This window comes from Babylonia areolata, chromosome 3, assembly GCF_041734735.1.
Source record: "Babylonia areolata isolate BAREFJ2019XMU chromosome 3, ASM4173473v1, whole genome shotgun sequence".
In the NCBI taxonomy this organism is placed as follows: domain Eukaryota; kingdom Metazoa; phylum Mollusca; class Gastropoda; order Neogastropoda; family Buccinidae; genus Babylonia; species Babylonia areolata.
In genome coordinates, this window is record NC_134878.1 from 34,344,963 (window position 1) to 34,357,462 (window position 12,500).

Below are 12,500 nucleotides of genomic sequence, written 5' to 3' on the forward strand. Positions count from 1 at the left end.
CTAAATTCGGGAGTGGTACAACCTATTATTGGTATGACTAAATATTTCTTTCTTACTATGTTTAAGCCAAATTAGGTAATGGCAGACAAAGTATTACCAGAGAAAATGGCAATGTTAAAGTTTACCACGGACACAGAGACACAAACACGCAGACAACCCAACACCAGGTTATAACACACAAATGAGTCAAAAAAGAGAAGGAGACAGGGGTCGGCGATAAAGTGGAGGATGGGTATCAGGAGGAATACAAAAGAGGAATAAGAGGAGGAGTGCTGACGCTGACGTAGCCTACCTGACAGTAGCCCTCACACTGCACGAACATCACCACCACCCCCGCCACTGTCATCACCAACACCCCCGCCATACAGCCACGGTGAATCTGGAACGGTTCAAGTCAACGGATACCAACGACAACAACCACATCAACAAACACAACCACAATAATAATGATGATAATGATAATAATAATAGCAACAATAATAATAAAGAATATGACAAACTCCACATACAATGGGCTTTAATCGCCTTCCATGAAACAATGCACATACAACAGTGCAACCTGGCACACAACAGCTTGTGAAAGCATACAAGAAAATATAAAAATATATATAGAACACGATGCAGATAGCAAATATGATTCATCACATAAAAAGGAGAGAATATGGCATACACACAAACACACATACAAACGCACGCGCGCGTGCGTGCGCGCACGCACATATACACGCACACAGAGACTCAGAGACACAGACACACACACAGACACACACACAGACACACACACACGCACGCACCCACTCCCACCACAAATTACCACCACTAACATTGCTTTCACAATGATTACTACCCTGGATTTATTTACATATATATTACCTGGAACCAAATGTTGGCGCCACAGGGGTTAACTTTCGGGAACATCGGCTTGCCATACTTGGCAGTCATGATCCCTATGCTAGTAAGCATGACCCAGGCAATCATCATCAGAGCACCTGGACGTAGCACACAGGTCATATATATATATATATATATATATATATATATATATATACATACATACATATATATATATATATACATAGAAGCGCGCGCGCGCGAGAAAGAGAGAGAGAGACAGAGATCGACCGACCGACCGTTCGACAGAAAGACACTGACAGACAGACGGGCAGACAAACGAACAAAAAAGAAGTAAAAATCCCTCATCCATCCATCCATTTATTCATCCATACAGCTATACACCCAGACATCAATAAATCCACCCACCCAGAAATCCATCCACCCATGCAGACATCCATCCATCCACCAAACATCCATACAGACACCCAGCCAGACAGCCATCCGCCCGTTCATCCAGACAACCACCCTGACTACCTCCCACCCATCCACCCGTTCATCTATCCATCTACCCTCCTATCCACACATAAATATAGCCATCCAAACAACCAGACAGCCATTCATCTATCCAGACAGCCAGCCCGCCAGATACACAGACAGCCAGTGAGATACACAGACAGGCAATCAGGCAGACAGCCAGTCAGTCAAATACAGACAGACAGCCAGACACAGAGCCAGCCAGCCAGATACACAGACAGGCAATCAGGCAGACAGCCAGTCAGTCAAATACAGACAGACAGCCAGACACAGAGCCAGCCAGCCAGATACACAGACAGGCAATCAGGCAGACAGCCAGTCAGTCAAATACAGACAGCCAGCCAGACACAGAGCCAGCCAGCCAGATACACAGACAGGCAATCAGGCAGACAGCCAGTCAGTCAAATACAGACAGCCAGCCAGACACAGAGCCAGCCAGCCAGATACACAGACAGGCAATCAGGCAGACAGCCAGTCAGTCAGTCAGTCAAATACAGACAGCCAGCCAGATACAGAGCCAGCCAGCCAGATACACAGACAGGCAATCAGGCAGACAGCCAGTCAGTCAAATACAGACAGCCAGCCAGATACAGAGCCAGCCAGCCAGATACACAGACAGGCAATCAGGCAGACAGCCAGTCAGTCAAATACAGACAGCCAGCCAGACACAGAGCCAGCCAGCCAGATACACAGACAGGCAATCAGGCAGACAGCCAGTCAGTCAAATACAGACAGCCAGCCAGATACAGAGCCAGCCAGCCAGATACACAGACAGGCAGGCAGACAGACAGACAGACAGGTGAGCACCGTGAAGCTGCACCAGCAGGGCCACAGGAGCCTCCTCCCCATGCACGTTGTCCAGGGACTGAAGGTCGATCCTGTGGGGGGACACGGGCGGCAGCACGTCAAACGTGTGGGGCAGCTTGTTTCCTGCACAGAAAGCAGTAAGTTCCGTGATGTCTATCATCCAGGGGGCAGCTTGTTTCCTGCACAGAAAGCAGTAAGTTCCGTGATGTCTATCATCCAGGGGGCAGCTTGTTTCCTGCACAGAAAGCAGTAAGTTCCGTGATGTCTATCATCCAGGGGGCAGCTTGTTTCCTGCACAGAAAGCAGTAAGTTCCGTGATGTCTATCATCCAGGGGGCAGCTTGTTTCCTGCACAGAAAGCAGTAAGTTCCGTGATGTCTATCATCCAGGGGGCAGCTTGTTTCCTGCACAGAAAGCAGTAAGTTCCGTGATGTCTATCATCCAGGGGGCAGCTTGTTTCCTGCACAGAAAGCAGTAAGTTCCGTGATGTCTATCATCCAGGGGGCAGCCTGTTTCCTGCACAGAAAGCAGTAAATTCCGTGATGTCTATCATCCAGGGGGCAGCTTGTTTCCTGCACAGAAAGCAGGCAGTTCCGTGATGTCTTTTTCCTGTACAGAAAGCAGTCTGTTCCATGATGTCTTTTTCCTGTACAGAAAGCAGTCTGTTCCATGATGTCTTTTTCCTGTACAGAAAGCAGTCTGTTCCATGATGTCTATTTCCTGCTCAGAAAGCAGTCTGTTCCATGATGTCTATTTCCTGCTCAGAAAGCAGTCTGTTCCATGATGTCTATTTCCTGCTCAGAAAGCAGTTAGTTCCGTGATGTCTATCATCCAGGGGGTACCTTGTTTCCTGTAGAGAAAGCAGTCTGTTCCATGATGTCTCTAATCCAGTTACACTCCAGAGTTGTGAGTGGCAGAATGTTTAAGACGCTTATGTGCCAGTGGAGTGTCCGTGAGGGTCTGGGTTCGATTCCCGCTCTCGCCCTTTCTCCCGTGTTTGACTGGGAAATCGAACTAAGCGACTTGTCCTTTGCACGAGGCGACCAACCGAGGTCCTGTGTGCAGCATGCATTTGGCGTCATGAAAAAGAACCCTTGGCAACACAAGTGCTGTCTTCTGGCCAATTTCTGTAGAAGAAATCCTCTCTGACAGAGACACAAAAATATCTGCATGCACTCACGGCATAACTAACGCGTTGGATTATGCTGCTGGTCAAGTATCTGCCTAGCAGATGTATGGCATATATGGATTTTTCCGAACGCATGCAGTGACGCATCTTCAAGAAACTGAAACCAAAACCCCCGAGTGGTGGCTGTCGTAAGAAAAAAAGGATGAATAATTATAATAGATAATGAGAAAAAATATTAAATAAATAGAAAGATAAATAAATGAATATTTATATAAACAGACAGATGAATAAATAAAGAAATAAACACTTAAATAAACACATGAACAAATAAAGAAACAAACAAATAAACAAACAAGCAAGCAAACCAATAAGTAAATAAATAAATAAATAAATGAATAAATCAATAAATGAATGAATGAATAAATAAATCAATCAATAAACAAACAAACAAATAAATAAATAAATAAATAAATCGGTAAAGTAGTTGAAAAGGGTGATTTGAATTAACTGTGGTTCGAGAAAAAGGTTACGTAATTTGTCACGTTTTGTAATCAGTCAGATCCTAAATGATTAGTAACCTGTGTATATAAAATTTACCCATCTTTCAAAAATAGTGTTGGAAACAACCCCTGATTATTCCTCTCAATAACTGTGTCGTCATAACAAAATAGAATGATAACGGCTGAAGTCAACAAAACTGACAAGTATCAGTCTCAGCCCACAACGCACAGTGTTGTAACTTGCTGTAACTGACGCACCATTCAATCCTTCCCCGAAAGCCACCAAGAGGAAGTAGTCATCATCGAGGTCAAAGACCATGGGGTCACGTGGGTACTTCTTCTTCCGGTGGAAGCTGCAGCTCATGACACCGTTCTCCACACTTCCGGTCTCCTCTGAGAGTGCCGCCCCTTTCTGTGGACATGGTAAGAGATGGACCTGAACTGCGATTGTTGGACAATCTATTCTTCTTTATTTTCTTTTTGTCTGTTTGGCTGTCCGTCCGTCCGTCCGTCTGTCTGTCGGTCTGTGTCTTACTGCTGTTCCCTCATCTTCAGCTTCCCCTTATCCTCATCATTATGAATATCCCCAGTCTTCATTCTTGCTATCACCTTCCTCCTCCTTCTTCCAGGCTATCATCATCATCATCATCATCATCATCTTCTTCTTCTTCTTCTTCTCCTCCTCCTCCTTCATAACGCCATCACAGGCGTCAGTGATTATGCTGAGTATAACAGAATTATAAGAATTCAAACATTTTTTCGACCAGAGACAGTAACATTTTACTATCACACCCAGATTTATTGGTTGGGGTGGAGTACCAATGACCGCGAACGCATTTTGATTACTACAGATTCAAACTGTGTGTGTGTGTGTTTGTGTGTGTGTGTGTGTGTGTGTGTGTGTGTGTGTGTGTGTGTTCTCCACATTTCCACCTTCTCTTTACACACACACACACACACACACACACACACACACACACACAGAAGAAGACGAAGACGAAGAAGAAGACAACTAAGAGGACTAAAACAAGAACAAAACATATAGCAAAACTTGGATTAGTAGGAGTAGCAGAAGAACAAACCACCACCACCAACAACAACGACAGCAAGGAGAAGGAAAAGAAAGGATCATGATTACGTCATCCAGGTATCGGTTGTCCAGCCCGTCGTTGAAGGACTGTTGAATTTTGACCTCTCCGTCATGCATGATACATTCCGTCACGCTGTCGTCACCCTGTCACACACACAGCCACACACATTCAAAGACACACAGACGCACAAACAGACACACAGACACAGACACATACAGACACACAGACACACACACACAGAGTTAGAGAGAGGGGGGTATTCTGTTTGCAAATTCTTTAATGAGTTCTGTATTGTACATTTAAAAACATACTTTAAGACTAGTTTGTACACTGGGAACGGTTGAAGTATTATTCCACAATAAACCATATGAGCATGAAAAACTCACTGAAAAAGATCAAGTCCCGGACTGGGTAACAGTGTCTTTCGTTAGTTTGGAATTGACCGTAATTGGGGGTGGGGCACAACCAGATAAAATCATGAGCATAAAAACAGCTTTGCCGCATTTTAGTTTCCATTCGAATGGGATAATGTCCAGTTGACAGGAGTCGAGAGAGAGAGAGAGAGAGAGAGAGAGAGAGAGAGAGAGAGAGAGAGAGAGAGAGAGAGAGAATGACAATGACAAATATTTTATTGAGGGTAGAATGGATAAGCTGGAAGCTTGTTTACACCATGCCCTCACACACGCATACACATACATACGCACAGTATAATAAATGAACTTATGAAGTAAGTGTGAATAAATAACTACATATAGAACAAATCAAATAAATAATAATAGATACATAGATGGATGAATCAAAGACTACAAACACTGAAACAACATGAAAATCATACAAAACATTTGCCACATGAAAATCTTCAAACATACACATATGTGTGCGTACACAAGCATCATATACATGTACTCGAACACACAAGTACATAGACATGCACACACATACTTACACTGCACCTTTTCCCTGCTTACACGCTGTTGGAGAACAAGTAATGAAATTATTGTGGGCTTACTAAGATCTCATCATATGCTTTGATTTTGCTGGAACTAATTACAGTTGTTGCATCATATATTTTTGATACGCTTTTCTGAATGATGCTATGGTATATCTATTTCTAAGATACTCGGGGATTTCATTCCACAGTTTACCACCAGAATAAGTGAGAGAGGACATGAAAAGGTTAGTTCTGGGACGAGGGGTAAAAATGGTACTCTTGCTATGAATGATTTTTTCCGGGAATTTCCGCATAATTTTGTACATAAAAACACGCTTGTTAAAGCGACATTTGAGATGAAAGAGAGAGACAGAGAGAGAGATAGATAGAGAGAGAGAGAGAGAGAGAGAGAGAGAGAGAGAGAGAGAGAGAGAGAGAGAGAGAGAGAGAGAGGCAATACATCATAATGCAATCTAACATTTTTTTTATCACAACAGATTTCTCTGTGTGAAATTCGGGATACTATCACACACAGAGAGTGCGTCGACACAGTGCAGCGCCACCATTTTTTTTCTTCTTTTCTTTGTGTCTGGAAGTGTAGTATCAAGGTGAATTTTCAACAGAATCTTACCCCCTCCACACACACACACACACACACACACACACAGCAACTGAGTGCTGGAAACACGAGGCGACACAGTACTGGGTGAATCGGGAACAGGGCCGGGTTGCGTGAACTTTGCAGCACTAAGTTTGCTTAGAGCAATTAAGAGTGTTCCGAAATATATAGAATTAAGCGTGGAGTTAGGAACATTCCTTAACGATAAGCAAACTTAGCGCTGCTAAGTTCGCTCACGCAACCCACCCCTGGACAGCGCAAAGTCTGCTTTTCGTTAACAACGTTCCTTACCCCACGCTAAATTCCAAACACTTAGGAATATTCTTAACTCTACGCAAACTTTGGGCTGCTAAGATCGCCTAAAGCAACCCACCCCTGGCAGGGGCACAGCGGAATCTGGACCACAGCCCTCTCACCATCTCCTGGTCCCTGGAGAAGCCGACGGCGATCCAGTGCTGGTGGGGGTCTGGGAGACGGTAGCGGATTGTCATGGCCAGCGACTCCTCGTCCAGGCTGCGCCAGCTGATGAGAAATGTGCACGTGCCGTCCGCGTGGCAGTCATGGTAGCATGCCTTGGTCCGTCCGCACTCCGCATCGGTTGCCAGGTGACCCGGGAACTGATTCACACACACAGAGAGAAAAATGATATGTGTTGTGGTGTGGTGTGGTTTGGTGTGTTTGTGTGGTGTGTGTTGTGTTGTGTTTGTGTTATGTTGTGTTGTGTGTTGTGGTGTTGTGTGGGGTGGTATAGTGGTGCGTGGTGGGGTGTGGTGTGGTATGGTGTTGTGTGGTGTGGTGTTTTGTATGGTATGGTATAATACGGTGTTGTGTGGTGTGGTATGGTATAGTGTGGTATGTTGTGTTATATGGTATGTTATGGTATTGTGTTGTATGGTATGGCATGGCATGGTATGTTATTGTGTTGTGTTGTGTTGTGTTGTATGGTATGGCATAGTATGGTATGGTATGGTATGGTGTTGTGTTGTGTTGTTTTGTATTGCTTTTTTTTTTTTTTTTTTTTTTTTTATCCCAGCAGATTTCTGTGTGAAATTTAGGCTGCTCTCCCCAGTGAGAGAGTGTGTCGCTGCAGTGCAGCGCCATCCACTTTGTTAAATTACTTTTTTGTGTCTGCAAGTGTACTTGTTTTGTTATCAGAGTGAATTGTTCAACACAATCTTGCCAGGGATAACCCTTTTGTTGCCGTGGCTTCTTTTACGTGCGCTGAGTGAATGCAGTACACGGGACCTTGGTTTTTCGTCTCGTCCGTTTGAGTACAGACTTCACAAAGAGCCAAGAACCATTTCATAAAAAAACCAGGTATGTTTCGTGAAAGCTCTGGAGACGATCTAAATTATGTAATGGACATATAATCTGCCGCTGGTTTCTCACTGACTACATTACGGCTAATTCAGACAAACCGTTTGAAAAGAAAAATGCGTTTGAAAAATCGATGTTTCAGCCTAAAATGTTTGTTCTTCAGCGGTTTCTGAACGACAACTGTGTTTTTTCAGCGTTAGAAAACGAAGAGCACGTGTAAGCATCACCTCTAGTTGTGAGTGGTGTTCATTACACCGGCTACCTACACTGCTGTTCGCCGAAAACTAAACACAAATTCACCACGACCCAAAGGGAAACAAGAGAGGCAAGGCCTTCAAGACTCACTTGTGATACACTTAAAAAAATCTAATCGTTAAAATGTGTTCTGTATTTGTTATTATAAAGCTTCGGGTTAAAAAAAAAAAAGAAAAAAGAAAAAAGAAGAAGTCCTAACGGCAGATTTGAATTCCGCGTTTTCGGGTGAGAAGAAACTGTCTTACCCATTACACTATCGTGGCTCCTTAACTGACGTTCAAAAATATAATATTTAAACATGCTTTTTTAAAGGGCGATAAATCGATTGCGGTATTCAGAGTGAGAACGCTGTTTAAATCATATTATTCTGACGTATCTTGGGCATTAAAAAAATCTTTAAGGACAATTAAAAATTCTTTTTAAGTCCGCGGTAAAGAAGACGTGGCTATCGCGGCAATCACACTGCAACATTCAGCCGTGTTTTCTGGATCTAGATAGATGTACAAGTTTCAGTTAGTTACACCCGGTTGACACGGTTGATTCAATTTCTCTTTTATGTTCATTCTAGTTTTATAGTTTTAAAGTTGATATGAAAACTGAGTATTTTTTAAACTTATAACACGTAGAGCCAAGTACAAGTGTCTTATGAAGTGAAAAGGATTTCATTTTGAGTAAAGTCAAGACTGGAAATTTTTACGTTTCATCAGTTCGAGGGTATTAACTCACATGGTTTATTATTTAACTGTGAATTCCGACTGATTCTGTGGATATTTTTTTGGCAGATTGGGGCATAATCCAGTAAGTGATGAGGCGTTCACAAATCTTTCTCTGAATAAATATTTTAACAGTCTCCTTCTCCAACTTTCCATCACATGTTATCGTGTATTGTCGATTGAATATAGGATTGAACGGGCAGGTCAACAACTTGAAATAAAATGTCGTCGTTCGCGTTCGCGAAGAATATGAGCACGCGCTTTGAATGTGTATAAATATGTGTACGCAATTGATTTTTGCCCATGACCTTCAGGGCTCAGCCAATAGATCTATAAAGTCCACTCGTCGTACTGATTTTAGTATTTTCCGAAAAAGACCACTTGGGCGAATGAACATAGTGAAAGCCCTGTACACTGAGAGTAAAACACACAAGCTTTTTATGTATTGAGTAAAATTTCAAAATGTAATGTTTAAGATGAGAAAGATCAGTTTAAAGCAAATTAAGTATCCTAGCATTAATTACAGATTAATTTCTCTTTTTTTCTGTCTGCACCAAAACGTTTGCAAAATAAATATAACTTCCATGCTTAGCAAAATAAGTTCCTGTTTGAGCAAAAAATGATAACAATGACTGCTCTTGTTGTTGGGTCAGAATATCAGATCAAAGTGCCAAGTTTAGAGAATAAAAAATATATAAATATAACAGTAAATGCAGTTTGCATATAATTTGGCTTCTTTAAAAAAAAATTTTTTTTGTGCCCATCCCAGAGGGGCAATATTGTTTTAATCAAGATGACAGGAAAGAACTGAATTTTTCCTATTTTTATGCCTAATTTGGTGTCAACTGTCAAAGTATTTGCAGAGAAAATGGCAATGTTAAAGTTTACCACGGACACAGAGACACACACACAGACACCGAACACCGGGTTAAAACATAGACTCACTTTGTTTACACAAGTGAGTAAAAACTATGCAAGTTTCCATGTAGTCCTCAACTTCTTTTGTGAACTCTGTATATTATAAGAAGCCTGTATAACAATGTGAAAAGGTTTATACTCTGATTTGAAAAGGAGCCCGGAAAGGCCTATGTAATAATAGATATCAATATATACCTGCATTGTATTGTATAATAGACCTGCATTGTAGACCTGCATTGTATTGTATCATAGATCTGTATCATGTTGTATATTGGCGTGTATCATGATGTTACAGGTGTGTGTTATAATACGAAAATCTTGCATCAACCATAAGGAACATCCCCAGGACAGAACAACTTGTTCTCCTGGGCGATTTCAATGCCAGAGTGGATGCAGACATCGATTCGTGGCCCTCCTGTCTTGGTTCCTTTGGAGTGGGGAAAATGAATGAGAATGGACAGTGACTACTTTAGTATTGTACCTGCCATAAACTGTGCATCGTCAACTCCTTCTTCAAGACGAAGCCCCAACACAAAGTTTCCTGGAGGCACCCGCTCTCAAAACATTGGCACCAACTGGATCTGATCCTAGTAAGATGAGCTGCCATCAAAAACCTTCTCCACACTAGCTCTTACCACAGCGCAGACTGCGACACGGACCACTCTCTGGTATGCTGCAAAATCAGACTGCAATCAAAGAAGTTCCACTGCTCAAAGAAACAAAGAACAGTTCGCAGAGGCCTTTGAGAGAGAATTCGATGCATTGCAGCCCAGAGACTCTGCCATAGAAAGATGGGAAACGCTACGTGACACCATGCATCGCATTGCTATGGCCACCTTTGGGAAGAAAACCGCGAAATCCCATGACTGGTTTGAGGCCAAATCATCAGAGATGACTCCCAGTATTGAGGCCAAGCACGCTGCACTCACCGAGTACAAACGGTCACCCAGTGAGAAGAACCTGCAAATCCTCAGGGCCGCCAGGAGTAAGGTTCAGCTTAACGCCAGGTGATGTACAAATGAGTACTGGACAGAGCTCAGTGAAGAGATACAGAATGCTGCTGGAAGAGGCAACATCCGAGGGATGTATGATGGCATTAAGAAGGCACTGGGACCAACACAGAGCAAGACTGCCCCCCTCAAATCCTCCACTGGGGAAGTAGTCAACGATCCTAACCAGCAGATGGAGAGATGGGCGGAACACTACTCCAACCTCTACTCCACAGAAAACATGGTGTCCAACTCAGCCCTCGATGCCATCAAGTGCATGCCGATCATGGAAGAACTTGACGCAGAGCCAACTGAGGACGAACTCAGCAAGGCCATTAACAGCCTGACACCAGGCAAGGCATCTGGCAGCTACGGAATTCCCCCAAACCTCATTAAACACTGCAAGACTACTCTTCTGCATCCTCTGCACACAGTCCTCTGTCAGTGCTGGAATGAGGGAGCTGTACCGCAGGACATGAGGGACGCTAAGATCATCACCCTGTACAAAAACAAGGGCGAAAGGAGCGACTGCAACAAATACAGAGGCATCTCACTTCTCAGCATTGCAGGCAAAGTCTACGCTCGGGTCCTCCTAATTCGCCTGCAGAAACTGGCCGAACGCGTTTACCCGGAATCACAGTGCGGTTTTCGAGCAGAGAGATCCACGGTAGACATGATCTTCTCCCTTCGCCAAATCCAGGAGAAGTGCAGGGAGCAGAGGATGCCCCTGTATGTCGCATTCATTGACCTCACCAAGGCCTTTGACATAGTCAGCAGAGACGGCCTTTTCAGGGCTCCTCGAAAGATCAGCTGCCCCCCCCCAAAAAACAACAACAACAACAACAACAACAACAACAACAACAAACAACAACAACAACAACAACTGCACAGCCTGATTGAGTCCTTCCACTCCAACATGAAAGGGACGATGCAGTTTAATGGTAACCTCTCCAAGCCCTTCGACGTACGCAGCAGTGTCAAACAAGGCTGCGTCCTCGCCCCCACCCTATTTGGAATCTTCTTTGCTCTTCTCCTGAGGCATGCGTTCAGCACAGCTCAAGAAGGGATCTACCTGCAGACCAGATCAGATGGCAGGCTCTTCAATCTCGCCCGCCTCAGAGCAAGGGCAAAAGTCCGCGAAGCCCTTATCAGAGACATGCTCTTTGCCGACGATGCCGCAGTTGTGACCCACACCAGCAGGACTTGCGGTCACTAATGGACCGCTTCTCCCAGGCCTGCAAAGATTTCGGTCTGACCATCAGTCTCAAGAAGACAAACGTCCTAGGCCACGACACGCCATCTCCACCAGTCATCACCATTGATCACTACGAGCTTGAAGCCATCCATCAATTCACTAATCCTGGGTCCACCATCATCGACAACTCTCCCTTGACACCGAGATCGACAAGAGGATCGGGAAGGCAGCCACAACACTCGCCTGCCTCACACACAAAGAGTGTGGACAAATCCCAAGCTGACCACGAAGACAAAGATGGCTGTATACAACGCCTGCCTCCTCAGCACCTTGCTGTATGGCAGTGAGGCGTGGACCACACATGCTCGTCAGGAGAAAAGGCTCAATACCTTCCACCTGAGAAGCCTACGGCGCATACTCAGCATCTCCTGGCAAGACAAGGTGACAAACACCGAAGTCTTGACTCGCTCTGGCCTCCCGACCATGTATACCACGCTGAGACAGCGTCGGCTGCGCTGGCTGGGCCACGTTTGCCGCATGGAAGATGGTCGCATCCCAAAAGACATCCTTTATGGAGAGCTTGCCACGGGGCAGAGAAGCATCGGCCGCCCACAGCTGAGATACAAAGACGTTTGCAAACGTGACATGAAGGCGCTTGAGATCAATACT

At 44.2% G+C, this 12,500-nt stretch overlaps 1 protein-coding gene across 1 annotated transcript in view; it reads right to left on the reverse strand.

Moving 5' to 3' along the window:
* The window catches only part of LOC143280296 (putative ferric-chelate reductase 1), a 32,807-nt gene that overhangs the window by 8,727 nt on the left and 11,580 nt on the right, over positions 1 to 12,500 (reverse strand). Inside the window, exons 6-11 of the mRNA XM_076584926.1 lie at positions 6,861 to 7,061; positions 4,942 to 5,037; positions 4,062 to 4,215; positions 2,176 to 2,298; positions 874 to 989; positions 293 to 379 (exon numbers count right to left, since the gene is read on the reverse strand). Of these exons, the coding sequence (XP_076441041.1) occupies positions 293 to 379; positions 874 to 989; positions 2,176 to 2,298; positions 4,062 to 4,215; positions 4,942 to 5,037; positions 6,861 to 7,061 (777 nt within the window). The remainder of the gene's footprint in view (positions 1 to 292; positions 380 to 873; positions 990 to 2,175; positions 2,299 to 4,061; positions 4,216 to 4,941; positions 5,038 to 6,860; positions 7,062 to 12,500) is intronic.